The 20,235-nt window shown below is 36.7% G+C and overlaps 1 protein-coding gene across 2 annotated transcripts in view; it reads right to left on the bottom strand.

Moving 5' to 3' along the window:
• Positions 1-13,757, bottom strand: part of LOC106668544 (dnaJ homolog subfamily C member 13) — a 46,044-nt gene extending 32,287 nt beyond the window's left edge. The window contains exons 1-8 of one of the 2 annotated variants that reach the window (XM_024225306.1): positions 13,570-13,755; positions 5,447-5,525; positions 4,843-5,110; positions 4,578-4,778; positions 4,372-4,514; positions 4,042-4,296; positions 1,908-2,034; positions 1,694-1,816 (exon numbers count right to left, since the gene is read on the bottom strand). In XM_024225306.1, the coding sequence (XP_024081074.1) occupies positions 1,694-1,816; positions 1,908-2,034; positions 4,042-4,296; positions 4,372-4,514; positions 4,578-4,778; positions 4,843-5,110; positions 5,447-5,525; positions 13,570-13,600 (1,227 nt within the window). In that variant the 5' untranslated portion in view covers positions 13,601-13,755. Of the gene's footprint in view, positions 1-1,693; positions 1,817-1,907; positions 2,035-4,041; positions 4,297-4,371; positions 4,515-4,577; positions 4,779-4,842; positions 5,111-5,446; positions 5,526-13,569 lie in introns of both variants that reach the window. The other variant, XM_024225307.1, reaches the window with a different exon arrangement.
• Positions 13,758-20,235: the final 6,478 nt, after the last annotated feature.

Below are 20,235 nucleotides of genomic sequence, written 5' to 3' on the forward strand. Positions count from 1 at the left end.
GTCCAAATAATTAAATTAATTATTTTAAATGTTATTATTTTTATAATAATTTAATAATATTAAGGTATTATTCTAATTTTTTTATCTTTTATGTTTAATCACTAATTTAGAATTAATTTCTTACAGTATTTACTATTATAATAGTTATTGGTGTTATAATTCCCACTTTTCGCACGTTCAAATTGAGTGCCATTAAAAAATCAGCTCCTCATTGGAACGTCACGTTGGCGGGGGTATCAACGGGTTCACTTTTGCAATTCACGTTGAGAGATGTGGTCATAGAAAATAGAAATCCTTCAACCTGATGATGAGCTAAAGGGCTTGAAATCCAGATTGTTGCGAAATAACTTACTGTGAGTAGGAACCATCTTTTTAACAAGGATATAACTCACTTGTATATTTAATCTGTTTAAGTTATTAAAACTATTTAATTTATTATATCTATATGCATAAAATAATATGTTATGACTGACTAACTGATTCAATCCCTGATATGTAGCGATTTCATACTTATGGTGGTTTATACGAGTTACTAGCAGCCAGGCAAATATTTTTCAGAATTCTCAAGGTCTATCGCAATAGTGAGAGTTGTATGAGAAATTTGGTATAGAAGGGAACTATGGGGTCATAGTTTTAATTCTATGCATCTCATGGACTTTTTTGACTTGAAAAAAGTCTATTTAGAAGTATGGAGGAAAGGCGTCCCAATTAATGCTAACCACATTTACAGATGGTTCCAAAACTGAATATGGGTCAGGAGATGATATTTCCAGAAATAAACCAAGGAATAGAATGCCAATGTCTTTCAAGTGGAGACTGTGGCTATTGAACATTATGCCAAGGAGATCAAAAGCCATCTACTCAGACAGCCAAGCGGTACTGAGGGCAATTACCGCATCAGTGGTAAAGACCAGTCATTTGGGATTGCATTAGAGCCCTGTCAGACATTGGGGAAAACAATAAAACTTCCCTTGCCTGAATACCAGGGCACACAGTGAAAAGGGGAAACAAAGAGGCTGATAAATTGGCCAAATAAAGTTCAATGTGGATATCTATTAGCCCTGAACCCTTTTGTGGCATACCAAACTGCCAAAACAATATCAAACAATGGATTAAAAATTAATACTCCTTCAATGGGAATGCAGCCCAGGACAATGCCATGTGAAAAAGTTCAGCAAAGGAACATGGCAGAACTTCTAAATCTAAGACAAGTTAGGGCTAAAATAATAGTAGCACTGTTGACAGGACACTGCAGACACCAGAAACAAATGTATAGACTTGGAGTGACAGAAACAAGCCTGTGCGGATATTGCCAGGATAAGAAAAGACAGAGAAGGCTTATGTAGGCTGATTCCTATTTCTGGGCCTAAAGGATACACACGGGAGTCCTTGTAAAGTTCGGAGATCTGGTAAAAAAACCCTTAAGCTTAATGAAGAGCTCTAGACAACAATGAAGATGCAAAATAGAACAATACTGGTCAGAGTGTGCTAGTTGTAAAGAGGCTGGCTCCTACTCTAATCAATTTAGAAGTTCTTTGGGTTCAGGGTCATTTAGATTTGAAACCAATACAGTTTTATGTTTACCTCATTGGTCAAGTACATCCATTTCTTAATCTGACAACTCTCTGGTAAAAACCGAGCTCCAAGAATCTATTTTTAAAACAAAAAAATTAAGCAAAACGATTAAACTTACATCTTGTGTGACTGAATGCAAAAGGCCACTGTATGGTACATTGGCATTAAATCTTTCTATCATTTCACTCATGCCTTTCTTTCCAATCGAATCTTTTAATAACCTTAAGTGGACCGTCTCTACCTAAAATTACAATAAATAAATAAANAAATGTTATAATGACATAAAATAATAAATACTGAATTATCTTGTTCAGAAATTAAAGTTTGCTTACTTCTTCTTCCATGTCTGTATGGTATGGTCCCCATCGCTTTCCACGGCAAGTACACTTCATTTTCACATGAATATCTTTATTCCCTATACCACGGGCTCCTTCGAGTATAGTAGCCAATATTGAATCTCTAAAATATTCAAAATCAAAATCTCTTTATGGACATATAAATAACTAGTTACCATAAATTGTAGGAATTGTTTTCAAGATTTGCAAAAAGGAGTACTTTAGGCATATTTCTTATTTTTCATTCCGTTATTACGTTGTTCAGTCAGAACACATTTATCCATGTTTTATTTATTTTTATTAATTTTCTTAGCATGTTAACTGTATTGTACTCCGAACATAAGCAAGTGGTCACCTTTATTTCATTTGTTAAATGATTTGTTTATGTCAAGGTCTTGTAGTTTTAGCTTAGAGTTATTGATTTGTGGATACAAAATCATAGTTATTAAAAGGCTGATATCAATTATATTGAGTTAGGGTTTGGATAGGATGGGAACGGGTTAGGTTAGGTCAGGTAGGGTTAGGGCAGGTAGAGATAGATATAAAAAAATTAGGGATGATAAAGCCAATTTGAAAGAAAAAAAACCACTCAGTTCCATCATCAAGCTTTTGAGGAATATACTCCCTCAATCAGAACTTTGAACCTATTAATCCTTCACAAGATTAAGAAATATGAACAACTACTTACAATGTGTGGTGTTTAGTGACCGTTAGTCAATGATTATTTGGAGATCGTGAGATGTGGTCTGGTGTGACGTAGGTTTTAGAAAAACATTTTCTTTATGACGCCAACGTTTCGATCTTTATTGAGATCATCTTCAGGGCCTGGGATTTATAAACATTGTTTAAATTATACAAATATATGTCAATGTGAAAAAATGAATTTATAAATGCTAGAACTTTTAGACTCAATCAAAGTGTTTTCATCACGATACACAATAATGACATATCTACACAGAAAACAAACATTTTGATTGAGTCTAAAAGTTCTAGCATTATATAAATTCATTTTTTCACATCCTACATGTATTTGTATAATTTAAACAATGTTTATAAATCTCAGGCCCTAAAGATGATCTCAATAAAGATCGAAACGTTGGCACGATAAAGAAAACGTTTTTTATGTCACACCAGGCCGCATCTCACGATCTCCAAATAATCACTACTTACAATATTGAAGCTTACAATTAAATAAATTGTAAATAACCGAATGGATAGAGGAATGAGGTAACATACCTGATTTGTTGATACAAAATTATAGCTATTTTTAAAAGGCTAATATCAATTATGAGTTAGGGTTAGGTTAGGTTGAGGACGAGTTAGGTCAGGTCAGGTTGAGTTATGATTAGGGATGGGTTGGGTTAGGGACAGGTTGGGTTAGGTTAGGGTTACACCAGGTAGTGTTATGGTTAAGGATGGTTGGGTAAGGTATTTAGATTAAAGGAATACTATTTTTAGTCTATTTAACACATTCTGTGTCCTGGTATTTTAATTTTCTCCTTCCCATACAGTAAAATTTCCTATTCCTAGAAAGGTTACACTTCATGACCTGCATGCAAGTCATTTTTTTGGCAGGTTGGGCCAGTTTCGCCTTCATTAGGTCACCAATACTGAATGTGTTAAGATGAGTTGGAATTAACTAATTACAAAATGGGAATAACTGTTCTTTAACTCAAACTTCAATCATAGTGATAATAGAATAAGTTAATGCTACTTTTTATTTGTATTAAACTTGCCAGAATATATTATTGTATGCGTATTTACATTGTTTAATACTTTTAAAAAGATAGTTCCTACTCACAGTAAGGTCCTCATTGGAACTTGTGTTGGCAGGGGTATCAGGGTTCACTTTTGCAGTTCATGTTGAGAGATTTGGTTGTGCAACTCCTTCAACCTGATGATAAGCCATAAGCTCTAAATCCGGATTTTTCTTACTGTGAGTAGGAACTATCTTTTTAAAAGGATTGAACACCGCACTCACTCCGCCATTCATCATTTCTATTTACATCGTTTATGTACAAAAGTTTTTATAGGAATTAAGCAAACAAATTAATGGAGTAAAAGTTTTTATGTTATTAGTCATATTAACCAGATATAACCTAAAATGATACATCAAAAAGAAAAAGCTCACCTATTAGCTCCACTATACGTTCTCGATGACATATCTGTATATTCCACAGTAAAAAGTCTAGGGTTTTTGTACTCTCGAATTAAAGCGAAAATAGATGTCAGCGGTCTAAGTGTAACAATATTGTACGTTTCTGGGTCTCTTTCCAAGATACAAGTTTGGGTTATACAGAGTAACCTTTGTTGAGGATCTTGATGACTCCTACTGGTATATTTTTCAACGTTGAATTCAGTCAATGATGTGCAATATTCATCACCACTAAAATTAAAGAAATGATCAAGATCATCAATACAAAACTACTCTTCTAATTATTTTATAAACAATTGTGCTCACCTAAAGTTGCCAAACCTATTTTCTATAAAATAGTCAATTTGCTCTGCTTTAACCTGTATTTTTATATCAATTCCAAGATAATAAGAAGAATTTTCTTCTATTTTTTTTTTAATTTCAACTTTTTTTTGACATACAAAAAGATGCTAAAAATGTACAAAATTAAGTTTATTTTCCAATCAGAACATTAAATTTACAGAAATTCTTACCATTCGGCCAAAATTTTTCATAACAACAACAAATGTATCCGCCACTTTAGAGAGTTCATATATACTTTCAATATCTTTGAACTCATATTTTGCTAAAAGATGGTTAGTAGCAGCATCCAACTGATCAAGAGAGGTTGGTGTAACATCAAGTACAATTGGTAATCGAGTTCCTGACCAATGCAATTTTTGAGCTTCATACTTCTATATAAAATAAAAGAAAATAATTAAAACAAGCTTTGTCAATATTAAATAATACCATTATTACCTGACTATCACTAGGTTTTTCACTAAACCTAAATCTAAATTGGGAAGACACTGAAAGAACTTCTGCACGATGTTCCGTGGAAAAACACATAGTGTCAACTTTTTTATTTTTGTCTTTTCTGAATGTTATAATAAATTTCCCAGGCTTTTCAAATACTCTTTTCACAGATAATATATCACAGTATAACCAACGATTGGTAACTTCTAAAGTTTCCGGATTGTATGTTGTGATTCCTTGTGTTCCAAACGAAAACACTCGTTTGTATCTGCTTAAAATCAAGAGAAAAGGATGCGTTATGTACAAAATTAACTGTAAATGAGACTGATGTCATTAAAAAAAAATACAATTTACTAATAATTTATTTTTTTATCACTGCATCAATCATAATGAGGTACACAGAAGAGCTAATTATTAGGTTTTTAAATAGAATGTTTACAGTTTAGCTTATTTTTCTAAGCCTAGAATTTGAACTCAGGGTTACTAATTAATATCCGCCACTGCAGTCCACATTTGTGGAATATCACAAACAATTGAATAAATAACACATTTAATTGAGTTATATATGTTTTAACATACATGTGTATTTAACTTAAACTTTAATTACCTTACTTTCCATGTTGAGTGTTTGTTAACTAAATAACAAAAAATATCTTGATTGTGGGGTAGAGGCATCATCTTTGCACCTGAAATAAGTATAGTAATTAGAATCAGTACAAGCAATCATAATAATTTTGTTCTATTAAAATCAAATAAAACATCCAATCAATATTTCAGTTTTCAAGTTCTCTCTGATGGCTCTCCTATACAGCTTCAGTTTCAAAAATGGATTGCTTCCTCTCCAAACTGTTTTATTACCACGGTTGTCTACTCTGATGTACTGTCAAAATAAGGCAGAGAATCAAAACAAACTTGTAAAAGCATATCCTCATCTAGTATATAAGTTACAAGTTTGATGAGCTATTCATACAGAAAGACTGACATAAAATAAACTTTGATCTGATTAATGGATGAAAGGGGAACTGGCCAGAGGAGGATCTGCAAGACAAACTATAATTCAGAATCCATAATTGGGATAAGATCAGAGACTTTTTCATCTCAGAAAGGGTCAACTCCAGAGGTGCCAAACATAGTAAACGCAGGGGTTGTAGGGCTAATAGGTCACTATATGAGAAAACACCTAAACACATGGGCATATTCAACGATGACCTCATTTGTAGGTGATGCAATGATGAGGAAGAACCTACCTCCCATATTATCTTTGAATTTGAATGAGAAGCAACCGTGAAGATCCAGGAAAAAGAATTGCAGGAATGACACCTATTTCTTAAAAGAAGGACCGATTCAACTGAACTGAACTAAGGAACTAGGAAAAGTATGTTGAGCCAAAAGGCTGCTGTGCGTAGGGAATACCAAACCAACTATGAAAATCTGAGCAAACAAAACTGAGGTTTAAACCCAGATTATAAACAACATTTTTTTAACTTTTAAATTCAAAATCACGACATGATGTGAGAAGTCTTAAATAGTAATTTGGTCATTACAGATCATTTTCGTCTGTCTATCCTCACTGAGTTGAAGTTAGTGAAAAACCAAAACGCGTCTGACAGATGATGAAAGACAGACCAAAATGACCAAGTTGAAGATAGTAAAATACTTAAGGTAACTGTTATGATTTAGATTTCAAATTAAGTTATTTTCTTGACCCTGTTGTTTACTTTTAGTGTTCTGTAAATAATGGTATAACTGAGTTTCATTTACTGATAAGTTAAGTAAATATAAGAGTTATATTTAGTAATGAATCAAATTTTGAAATACGTATTTGCAGACAAGAGGCCAAACAAATGAATAATACATTTTTCATATCACTCTTAATTAAAATGTTATGCCAGGATTCAAACCCAGACCCACTAGCATGGCAAATACATGGATGCCCTAACCACTCGGTCGCTGTGACATTTTCTAAATATGTATCTCCTATTAGGCCTTTTACATTTGTTTTACAATTATTCATTATTTATTTACAATTTCACCACATAAATTGATGTTGTTTTAACTTAAATATTTTTAATTCCAATATACTTCATTATACATATTTTAAATGGTTCATCCATTTTATTTTCTTGAAACTTTTTTTTAATCCCTTGTGAGTTGCATAAAACTATTTGTAAAAGTTCAAATTTTATTTTAAATGAATTTCTTCATCGTTGTATGACTAAATTAATAATAAGAGCCAGATTAGCTGATAAGTATTTCTCATTATAGCATAATATCAAATCTCAACTCCCACAAAACTGTATTTTATATATATATATATTTATTTATTTATAAAATATACTTTTTTTTTTCGAGGGTTCGGAACAGCAGAGTTATATCAACCCTCGGTGTGCCGGTGTTTTTGAAAAAAAAACCCATTTGTAATATGATTTGATCTTGACGCCACAAGTCAATGGACAGCAATGTTTCAGGGAATGGTAATTAATATATGAAGTTAATAATCAAAGATGATATACCTCTTACAGCAAAATATAAAGTGTTTGATTCCGTATCACGAGCAATTTTATGCTATGCAGCACAGATCTGGGGCTATCAAGAATATGAAGAAGTTGAAAGTGTCCAGAGAAACTTTATTACAAAATTGTTCTGCATGCCCAAGAGTTGCCCAGATTATGTACTTTATCTCGAAACTAACAGATTGCCTTTGTTCATTTTTACTGTTTCCCTGGATATTTCCTATATTCAAAGAGCCCTTTAATGTTCAAGTCAAAGTCTTAAGAATTAATTAAATTAATAGAAGAGATAATGACGAAAAAAATATTTTGGTATGATTCGTTAGTTAACAAATGTATAAAAATGAGATATGACATCATAAAATTATATCAACAAAAAAATAGCATATATGTAAATAACTTTCTAGAAGATTTAAATCTAGAGTTCAGACTGGGTCTCATTTGGGGAGAGAGCGCATGCGTTTTCATTCATTATACAAAGTTATCAACACCGACTTAGGGGAAAACACGTATTTAAAAGACAGTTCTCAAAGGTGGTTCATGGCTATAATAATGAAAACTAGGAGTGAAATGTTAAATTTAAATTGTTCATACACTAGAAGCGAGGAGAGGCTTAAGTGTCTGCAATATGTTAGCAGATGAAACTGTCTTCCATTTTGTATGTATCTGCCCAATTCTGTGGAATTACAGAAAAACTTTTTTTACATGCATTCGAATTAAATTGGAATACATTTCTCGAATATTTAAATGGACGAAATTGGCATGCTATACAGTTATGTAGGGGTTCAAAGACCAACCCCGCTTCCAAGTAGCGAACCCCGGGAAACGTTCGTCGCCGGCCTGATGGGGGGATTCATATTGATCCTCCATGGCATGGCACGGTGCGAAAAGGCTAAAGGGGCTCTGGTGTCCTACTCCTAAAGTGAGGTATTCGCTTTCCCAACCACTCCTCACTAAGCAAAATCCAACCACCAAACCCTCTCCTCCTATTAGAAAACAGCATCTGCCCCAATCAAAGGTGTCATGCGTTCCGTGCCGAGTGATTCACTGGCAGCTGGGGTTAAGTGGCTGTCTTGAACGGAGCCTCTCTGACACCGGGCGACATCAGAGAGTACTTAGCCTTACTCCATCATGCAGGGCTCTGATGGAGTGGATCTTTTAGTTCCCTAGCTACTCGTGGGAATCATATGAGTATAGAAAACAATAAACCAAACCTGAAGCAGGATCTCACTGCTTCAAAAAAACCAAGCAATTTGGAGACTATCCCCCAGATGGACGTTCAGTCCATGGAAGCAAAGGAGAGACCACCTCTCCCAACAAAAGACAAACAACAGTCGCTACGTGGGAAACCTATCACCACACAAACGAGGGGCCCAACACCTTCAGGTAGCGACACAAGAAAATACAGACCCCCCCTCTTGGGAAACCAAAAGGGAAGAAAAAAGTCTCCGCCGAACTACTGAAATTAGGAGAAAAAGGCAGGAAAGATGACCCTCACAGGAAAGGTCTTAGTGGTGCTATGACCAAATGGTACATGTGAGCGATAAGATCAGGGAAAACACCCGAGGAAGCAAGGAAGATGACTGATGAAAGAAAGGCCAAGATCCAAAAGGAGAAACTGTAAATACATTCATCCAGCAAGAGGGCAAGAGAACAATCTCTAACCTCCAAAGAATTAAGGGAAGAAAAGAAGGCAAAGCCATCCACACCTCAAGCGTTAGCTACACTGGAGCAGCAAAGGATGGCTTGTGGGTTATAAGGGTGGCTGTGCTACCAGAGGAATACCCACTGGTAACACTAACCACGGAAGAGCTAACCCATCAAGACGAAACCCTCATTGAAGAGAAGCCAAAATACAGTTCGAAGGCATACATTTCAGGCCAGGCATAATGGTCTTGGACTGTCAAGATGGCAAAACTGTACAATGGCTACAGGAGATAACCCCTAAATTGGAGCTGAACAAAGAAAAGAACCTGGCAGTGAAAGCGGAGGGGCCTGGATTTGTCATGATCCTAGGCATAGATGAAATCTTGGCAGAGATGATAATTCAAAGAGGACAAACCCTCAATTATCGTTTCGGGAGATCCTGGTAAGGGGCCTGAAAAAGGGAGGGGAGGAGGATACAAAACGGGAGAAATCCCACACCTCCACACCAACCCAACCCCATCAATTCGAATGGAGCAGGCCCGTACAGCGATGCTTCCATCCAAGGAAACTACCTCCAAAAACACTGCCAAGATGAAAGTTGATCAGGTCATCCTGGGAACCCAGACCCCTCCTCCTCCCCCAAAAGACTAACCCTACACGAAGAAAATGAGAATAGCCCAGGTGAACATCCATCATGCTAAAGCTGCCTCGGCAATAATAGCTAGGATGTTGACTGTGCAACATCTATGGGCGATTCTCATCCACCAACCCTGGCAATGGAAAGGACAAATTAGAGGTTTGTCCTGCAAAGACGATAAGGCTGTATGGGATTCCAGACCTTGCATGTATATTAATTAGGAAAAACACTAAGTACCTCTGTCTTTCAGAATCCATGACTAGAGATTTAGTTCCCATCAAGGTGAAGATAACAATCGACAGGAAGAAACTGGAAGCAGTGGTAGCATCGGCGTACTTCCCAGGAGATGAAGACCACCCTCCCCCCGAAGAGCTATTGCGGCAAGAAAAACCTCCCTTTGCTGGTGAAGTACTTAATATAAGATCAACCCCTACCTTTGTAACCAAAGTGAGACGAGATGTATTGGATACTACCATTTGCAGCCAAGCCCTACATAAAGTAATAAAAAATTGGAGGGTTTCAGGTGAAGAGTCAATATTGGACCACAAAATAAAGGTTTGGCGTCGAATCAGATAGGACAGACTCTACACCATTCAGGAACCCCCGAAACACAGACTGGGCAAGGTTCACTGAGATGGTAAGACACAGTCTAACAGTGAGGAGAATACCAAAAACCTGCAATGAATTGGAACTTGCAGTTACGGAATTCACAGAGAATATAATTGATGCGTATGAATCAAGCTGCCCTGTGAAGGTCCCAAAAAGTAGGCAACAACCACCTTGGTGGAACGCAGAACTGGGCGAACTAAGGAAAGAAACCAAGAAAGCATTTAACAAAGCTGGAATAGCAAGTAACTGGGGAAAATACAAAAGGTTACTTACTTCGTACAACCATGCCATCCGCAGGGCGAAAAGAGAAGATTTTCACAAATTCTGCGGAGAAATCTCCACAGTATCTACAGCAGCTAGATTGCCCAGGGAACTAGCAAAGGACAGAACGTAGAAGGTAACTACACAGAAGATACGAAACAAAAAGCAATGCGCCTTCTAAATACACATTTTCCAGACAGCACCTATGACATCCCCATAGAAAATGTGAGAGTAGATAATCGCAAGAAAGAAAAGTGGAAGAAAGCAGCTGAAATAGTCACAGAGAAGAAGATCCTCTGGGTGATTAACACATTAAGCCCATAAAAAGCACCAGGAATGGATGGGATTTTTCCAATCCTGCTACAAAAAGGAATGGATACAATCACTCCAACATTGATGCGATTATATAGAAGCAGCTTAGCATTAGGTTATATACCACAGACATGGCGTAGGGCAAAGGTAGTGTTCATACAGAAAGTGGGAAAAAAGAGACCCTACAATGCCTAAATCCAACAGACCAATCAGCTTAACGTCCTTTCTACTAAAAACCCTTGAACAGCTGATAGACAACCATATAAGAACGACAGCACTGGTAGACATACCTCTCCATCACTGTCAGCATGCATACAGAGCAGGAACATCAACAGAAACTGCACTGTACCAGTTAACCAATGACCTAAAGGAAACAATAGAAACAAAGGAAATAGCAATCTGCACATTCCTCGATATTGAGGGATCCTTCGACATTGCATCTCATGCATCAATGAAGGTCTCCCTAGGGAAAAAGCACGTAGACCAAACCCCATCCAGATGGATTGGAGAAATGCTAAGAACTAGAATAGCTGAAACACTATAGAAGTTAGCACAACCAAGGGATGTCCTCAAGGAGGGGTACTGTCACCTCTTCTATGGAGCCTAACAGTTGATGAACTGCTCAAGACCCTGTATTGTACAGGGATAAAATGTCAGAGATATACGGACGACATCGTCCTGACTACCAGGGGAAACTTCGAGGACTGTGATATAATCCAAGAGGGACTAAAAATCACAGAAGAATGGTGTAAAACGCTGACTTTGGAACAATATATACTAATAAAACAACTATAGTCGCTTTTACACGGAAAAGGAAAATAGATCACATGAGGCAAATAACCCCGCGATAAAAATAAAAAAGAAGTCAAATATGGGCATCAAACTAGAAAAAACACTAACATTTAAGAAACACATTGGCTCTGCCATCATGAAGGCAATGCAAGCTTTGATGAGTGCAGAAGAATAGCAGGAAGGAATGAAGACCGGTAACCCTGCTATGGATGTACACCATGATAGTAAGACCTATACTTACATATGGAGCTATAGCCTGGGCTGACAAAGCAGAAAAGTAACTAAAAGGAAAGAACTCACAAAAATACAGAGACTTGCATAACGGGAGCAATGAGAACATGTCCTACAATTAGCATGGAAAAAGTACTGGGATTTGTCCCCCTACACCACATGGTAATAAGGACAGCGCTGAAAACCATCATTAATTTTACCAAAGAGAAACCTCCAACAAGAATAAAACTAAGATGGAGAGAAAGCAAGAAACAATGAAAAGACCATCCAATACTCATGGTTCCGAGAGTCGACATGAACAAGATGTTTGAATTTAATCAATAAACCTAGGTACAAAAAAGGAATGGGAACGAGAGGGAAATACCTCTTTTTAAAAATGGCACCATCGTTTGGTACACAGATACATAGAACACAAGAAGGTACAGGGGCAGGAGTATTTGGACCTGGAACCAAATACTCAAAACCCATGGGAAAATACACCAGTATCTTCCAAGCTGAGATTCATGCAATCGAAATACGTACCCAACTCAACCTAAGTAAAGGGTACAAAAACAAGAATATAGCTATCATGTCAGATAGCCAAGCAGCCATCAAAGCACTAAGCTCAAATATCATTAGTTCAAAGATGGTGCTGAACTGCAAAACCAAACTAAACATATTAGGTACACAGAACAGTCAGCCTCTGCTGGGTCCCAGGATATATGGGAGTAGAAGGCATTGAGAAAGCGGACACCCTTGCAAGGCAAGGAGCTGCTACACTGCTGACAGGACCTACACCCTTCTGTGGCATAGGAATCCACACTATTAACGAGTATCTCAGGCAGGACAAAACAAAAACGAAGGAACTATGGAATTCACTGACTGGACACAGACAATCCAAGAATCTTCTAACCAATTTTGGAAGAAAAGAAATTACAGAATGTGTCAAGGGAAGCAGGAACAAACTGCCAATCCTAATAGGATTCCTAACAGGACACTGCAAGTTAAATGGACACTTAAAGAAGATTGGAATAATCCAAAATGGCACAGGCAGATTCTGCAAAGAGGCATTGTTATTTTTTCTGTAGGCGATTTAATATAGGATTCTATGCCTCTTGTATATATTATATACATACTATGCGTGCCAACTTCCGCAGACTGATGATATCTCAAATGTGTATATGCTTTTTGTACAGTTCATATCAGAGAATGCCGTTTAAGGGAGTAGTACTTAACTTTCATGTTTTCTGCTCTCTAGGCTATTAAATTCTGTATACTACGTGTGTGTGATTAGTGACTGTTAATCGATATTTATTTAGAAATCGTGAGATGCTGTCTGGTGTGATGTAGGTTTCAGAAGAAATACTTTTTAAAGATCGAAACATTGGCACGATAAAGAAAATGTTTTTCTGAAACCTACATCACACCAGTCTGTATACTACCTTTTTAAAATTGACAGCCTAACACGACTCAGTGTTTAGCGTAAAATTGACACCTAACCACCATAAATTTCAACTGTAATTTGAAAAGATATGGTACTGGTAATTAATTATATTATTTTTGGATCTTGTTACGTATCAGTTATTTTAATGCTTCCTTCTATTAAATAATGCAATCTCAGACATACATATGGGACAGTATGATGTCACTAAGTTTTTTTTATCATACAAAATTTTTTTAATTTTAATATACATAACCTCATGGGTCGCCTCTTTGAATTGTTTTGTTTATTTTGATCTTTAATATACTTACTGCGTTTAACAAAAATTTCCTCAAACCACATCACTGTTTTGTTGTAACGAAATGGTATGAATAAACACTAAATCTATTGATCGTTTTTTTTTTTTAATATAGGGTTGGCGAACGTATCTGCTTTCTATTTATGTAAATACAATGAATCGCTCTCTCGAGATAACAGGCCGATTTCATATAAATCCTATAAGGAGGAAACGGGCTGAAGGAATACATAGAACCAGATTATTTACCTGCAGAAAAAAAATCAGCGGCTCGAATTCCTGATGATGTAGGGAAAAAAGGTGATGTCAGGCGAAAATCGGATTCTAATTGAGACTATGCACAAATTATACGCCGATGCCATTCGGGGAGAGCAATCACTTTTATCAGAAGCCATCCTTATCAATACTAGATTTCATTCTATGTCGACATAAATTAATATTTACCTCGTATTTATAAAACATTATAAACAAAAGATATATCAGAAAAGCGCCGGGGATCTCTCTACAAGCGATGGGTCACATGTTTCTCCACGTATTCTCCAGCAATTCGACTTAGTTGAACTGACAGGTGAGAAAACAAATATGAAAAGATGGAAAGTGAATTTCTCTCCAAAACAAAGCCTGCGTTCTCATTGAATAACTGGGAAGTGGGAGGATGACTTTACATCGATACCGTTTAAAACGTTTCTTCGACACAGGATGTCGATCTTGTATCGAAAAGCTGCACCATTGAATCGAATTTCCAGCTGAGGTGAATTTCTAGTCCTTTAGCAGTTTAACCATATAGTTTTGAGAAAACTGAAAAGTTTGGTTGCACTGTATGCAGAAATATATGTATCAATCGCTGGCATTATAAAATTTTGTACTATATCCAACGTGGCTATGTTAACTTTCATCTAGTGATGACACAATAGTCCTAAAACACAACTCACTACGATTCCTCAATTTACAACACAACAAATACTGGAAACGTATATTAGGCATAATTCAAGCAAAAAGACTAGTCGTCAAAACACCCAATGGGAGAAAGTGTAATTCCTAGACCATTAAAAGATGAGCAATGACCTCTAGAGGAGATAGAGATAATAGATAGATAGATAGATATAATATTTCAGGGTATGGTATACTACGTCATTTAAGAGCTATTGTATCCCCTGTGCTCTGCCTAAAGCACATCGGTGAGTCCTATTTCATCAAGAAACTTGATTAATAGGCCCGGTTTCAGCGGTTGTAGTTCTTCTATGGTCACATTATACATCCCAAAACACTTCCTCCTGCGGGCTAGTGTAGCTCCGCAGTTTGTTAGTAAGTGTGTTGGTGTCTCTTCTGCTTCTTTGCAGAATCTACATGTGCCATCTTGGATTATTCCAATTTTCTTTAGATGTCCATTTAATCTACAGTGTCCTGTCAGGAATCCTGTTAGGATTCGCAGTCTATTCCTGCTTCCTTTGACACATTCTGTGATTTCTTTCTTGCCAAAATTGGTTAGAAGATTCTTGGATTGTCTATGTCCAATAAGTGAATTCCAAAGTTCGCTCATTTTCTTTTTGTCCTTCTGTCTGAGGTATTCGTTAATAGTGTGTATTCCTATTCCACAGAAGGGTTCGGGTCCTATTAGCGGTGTGGCAGCCCCTTTTCTTGCAAGGGTGTCCGCTTTCTCGTTGCCTTCTACTCCCATGTGTCCTGGGACCCAGCAGAGGCTGACTTTATTCTGCGAACCTAATATATGTAATTTGGTTTTGCAGTTCAGCACCATCCTTGAACTAATGGTATTTGAGCTTAGTGCTTTGATGGCTGCTTGGCTATCTGACATGATAGCTATATTCTTGTTTTTGTATCCTCTATGTAGATTGAATTGGATCTTTCAATTGCGTGAATTTCAGCTTGGAAGATACTGGTGTGCTTTCTCATGGGTTCTGAGTATTTGGTTCCGGGTCCGAACACTCCTGCCCCCGTGCCTTCCTGTGTTTTAGATCCATCTGTGTACCAAAGGATGGTGCCATTTTTGAGGGAGTTATTAGATAGAGACAATATAGCATATCCTATGCAACTGTCCTGTAAGCTATGATACCTCGAAAAACCATTCTTGAGCAATGAATTCTATATATACTTTATTAAACAAAAAAAATCTTAAAAGAGGACAGTTATTAACTCAAAACTGGTATATTTACGTGCACATGGAATGCAATGGAACTCTCAGCAGATGCCAATGTCTACTGTATCGGAGAAGGCATTAACAGAGCATGTCCTTCGCAAATGCCCTGGAATAACTAATGGTACACACTACACAGGACAGCCATTCTTGAACCACGAAGGCGTCGATACCATACCCTTGAAAATTGTATATCTTATTAAAGAAACGGCAATCTTCCAGGAAAATCAGTAGTACTGGTCGGACACAGTAAATGAATGTTGTGCAACAGAGCATTCCAAAAGGGGGAAAAAGACATTATCATACAGTGTTTTTTCTTTTTTGGCTGTTTATTTTATTTTATTTAGGATTCGTATTTTATTGAACTTCACAGCGTTTTTTTACATTATTTATTTCACGTTTGGATGTGTAGTTCTTTTCTAGTTCCCCTGAGCTCCTCCTCTTTCAATTTGGCAGGTTTTTTTTTATATTTTCAGATTTTTAGGGAAAGGATAAATAAAACTGCTTGGCTTCCAAATTTCAAAGATTTTTGCAAAAAATATTTTAAATGTGTTGCAAAAACAGGACAAAAATAAATCTGCGATGAAATTCGAGCTATCTATTGAAATACGACATTATTTTGTGACTGAGTGACGTAGCAAAGTTGATTAAAATCTTCTTATTAGTAAATTAGAAAAAATTAATCAAGAAACAAAGTTGGTAGTTTTTTTCATAATGGGAGAAAGAGGAAATACTCAAAAATTAAAAAACCCTAACAGGTATATTTACGTGACATGCTTCAGTAGAAGACAACATAAAACAAGTCATCCGCACTTGGACTTGGAATACTTGAGAAACTGAGACAGATTATTAATGAATAATACAAATAATTGAGGTCCAAATACAGTGCTTTGCGGAACTGCGGAGGTATTTAATCGAAAGAATAATGTACTGCCTGCCACTACTCACTGTGATCGTCTAATAAGAAAGGATGATAAGAAAGAAAAAAGAGTATTAAATAATTAATGAAATTATATATAATACTACACGAAACTCGTGTATATATAATTAAATAAAATAACCAAAGGGAGATAAATTATAATTAATACAACATAGCCTGTATATAAGCTGAATGCTGGTAAGATCAAATCTGCGCACGTACAGACTTGATCCTGTCACTTCTCGCAATCCACCGGCAATTCCAGCTTTTGTAATTTATAAATTACCGGCAGCCCTCGAGAATCATCCACCCAGGCTGTTGGCAGTCTGGGGTCAGACTCGGTCTCATCTATCCAGCCACCGAGGTTGGGCTCTTAGTGCTTTCAACAACTAATTGATTTAAGCACCAAATAATAATTTCCTAAATCAAAATGCATTCAAAACTCATTATTAAAAACATTCTTTCTTATTTACATACCATTCACTAAATTAAAGCCGGGAACACACTTACCCGACGCCTTGCCACGGTTTGATAGGGTGTGCACATCTGCCCGATTGTTAAATTTGATGACAAAACCGTTTAATAAATTGTTAGTTAAATTCATTATATCAGAAAATGTTTTTCCGGTGTTTTGATCAATTTTCTACCAAACCATTAGCATTATTTTTTTAAAATAAAAACTAATGAATTTTTGATCTCGGTATGTTATAATTAATATAACGACAATACACGCTACAATACAGATACTCGCTTCAGTGCTCAAGCACGATTCTCATATCGGGTGGCATTCCCATCGGGTGGGATACATGCTGTCTGTGTGAAGTCAAGGAGTTACACCCTTTAATTAGGTGGGACACAGCAATCTTTCTCTACATGCCGGACACATACGCGGGCATTGGTCCAAAAGTAAATGTCCGTGTGTCAACCTCGCATGGCTTATCCTTAATCGGGTGAGGACGATCTTTCTCTACATGCCGGACACATACGCGGGCATTGGTCCAAAAGTAAACGTCCGTTTGTCAACCTCGCATGGCTTATCCTTAATCGGGTGAGGACGATCCTTCTTCTATGAGTTAGGCTCTCCGAGGGCCACCTGTCGATAGTGCTCTTGATACGTGAGCTCTTCTCACACCGACGCTGCCATTTTCTTTCAATCACGTTTTTTTTAAGTCCGGAGCAGCCTCCCCACCGCCTACACCTTTTCGTTACCCTTCAGACCTATGTGTTTAGGTATCTACGAGATTTTTTTCAAGAAGCTCTCCAGTTCAAGGTATGCCTCCAACAAGAGTACGGACGACCTTAGTAGCGATAGTGTCCGGCATGTAGAGAAAGATTGCTCTATGTGTCCCACCTATACGACGAACATAGTAGTCGTAGTACATTAAGCTAATGGAATCGTAAGTCAATGTTCGGTTCTAAGTAATTTATATAACAATAACTAGGATTTGGAAAATTTTACTTATTACAATTAAATAATTAAACGACTGTTGTGTAATGCATTTTAGTCGAATTTACACTCAAAATGTTTTTTACAATTTTATCAAAATGTGTACACTCTATCAGATCGTCATTAAATAGAAAAAATGAACGATAATATTGTTATCGCTGTCTAATAATGGATAGAATTTTAACTCCTCATGTTATGGATTTTGAAATAAAGAAGAAATACTTTGTTTGTTTTTTCAAAATCAAAATTGTTTATTTCATCAGTTATACAAGACGGTTGATCAATCGGCGAACATATTCAATAAAGAAAACATTCCTATCAATCTAGGACCCCTTCTCCAAACAGCCCATGGTTCGGGATGTTCTCCTTTCCCCCAATGCTTTAAAATCCAGAAATGTGAAATTCTTTGGGGAGAGAAAATATTTGGGAAAATGAAAATGTAAACATTGCCGCAAAGCGTGCCATCGCAAGGCTTGCCGGGCGGAAAAACAGGAAGAACTGATGAAGAGGTCTTGACTTGTCTGAAAATAGAGCTCTATAGGCTCACTCATGGATATAAAATGGCTGAAGAATCACATCCTCGTTATGAAATCTATACGGAATTTATCACAGTAAAGCAAGTAACCAAAGAGTGTGTTAAATATGACCAGGCTAGAACACAGCAACATTGCGTGGCCAGTCAATTGTCTATGATTTTTGGGGATAATTGCTCGAATCTGCCTTTTTACGAGCAGTTAAATTATTGCTCAAAATCTAGATTACTCTAGCCAGCTGGGTATGGGGTGGATTGAGCTTGTTGTGGTCGGCGCTTGTGTCTCGGTGCGGCGGACCCATTTGAGGCCTCGGGATAACTGCGGGGGCCACAGATTTAGAGGGTGTGGATGTTGGCAGTGGCATGCACACCCCTCAGATGATCTGCGAATTAAAAATTCGTTAATTTTTGGAGTAAAGTGGAGTGCCCAGGGGTGCTTGCGTCGTCTCCTTGTCCATTCCCAGAGCTACTCAGTCACCCGGTCGTAAAGTTTATGAGATTGGCGTAATATAACTTGTGGAGGTTGATCACATTTTTATGACGTAGAAAAGTTTTGGAAGGGACTTCACAGATTCACGACGATGAAGGAGACTGTTTTCCATCAGTTTTGATACAGAGTTGAAAATGTAAGCACATATTGTACCAGTTTTTTTCAAGGATGGAAAGATTTAAAGAGAGATAAAGTTAACAGCTATACAATTGTATTAAAAAATAAATAAGTGAAATAAAATAAAACGCTTCAGCTGGATATTTTTGTAAATGTTTGCCTTTTTGTAAATTCAGAACGTTCATCAGCACTAATTGAACTAAGTTTCATTCGATTCGGATAAATTGTCAGTGGGCTAAAATTTTACATAGACCCCACTTATCTGAGGTGTACGCCTCTCCTATTAAATGGAGGATCTAAAAGGGACATCTGTACAATGTTCCGCGACAAACGACACATCTTTTATTAAACTCTTTTCATTGGAAATATAGTTAGATTTCAATTTTGTTTCCAATTTGGTTTGCAAATTTCTCTTTTGTAATCGTAATTGGTGAATATAGCATCGGAAATGGAGGAAGATACACCTCCAGCAAACCAAACCACCCGATAAAAATAGTATTTGCTAAAACCGAAAATGGTGCAAGAAATATCTTGTAATTTCGCTGACTGAAAATGAAAGGAAAAAGTTATTTAATTACTTCAGCCACTTAAAGGTATGTAGAGTGAACAAAAGTTACGCGCCAAGCATAGATGATAAGTTTTTGTGAAAAAGCACGATTCTCTTGGTTGTAAATGGTGAAAAGGGTTTAATAAACATCCAAAACCTTAAAACGTTTGAAACCATTCCAATATCATTCAATCTCCACCGGTCCCTTCCTTTATAGGTCTCTCGTACTCATTTGCACCAATAAGGATCCGGCGGGTATTTTATGCAGTCAACATTTTCAGTATTATTCGGATATCGTGAGATGCGGCCTGGTGTGACGTAGGTTTTAGAAAAACATTTTCTTTATCATGCCAACGTTTCGATCTTTATTGAGATCATCTTCAGGGCTCAAAGTGAGGAAAAATATTTCTAAATCAAAATTAACGAAACCCACAGAATAATGCCTTCAAATTTTGAGTGGGCGCAAGGGAAAACAATA

The sequence above is a fragment of the Cimex lectularius genome, unplaced genomic scaffold, assembly GCF_000648675.2.
Source record: "Cimex lectularius strain Harlan isolate CLEC.00 unplaced genomic scaffold, Clec_2.1 scaffold21, whole genome shotgun sequence".
Taxonomy (NCBI): Eukaryota; Metazoa; Arthropoda; class Insecta; order Hemiptera; family Cimicidae; genus Cimex; species Cimex lectularius.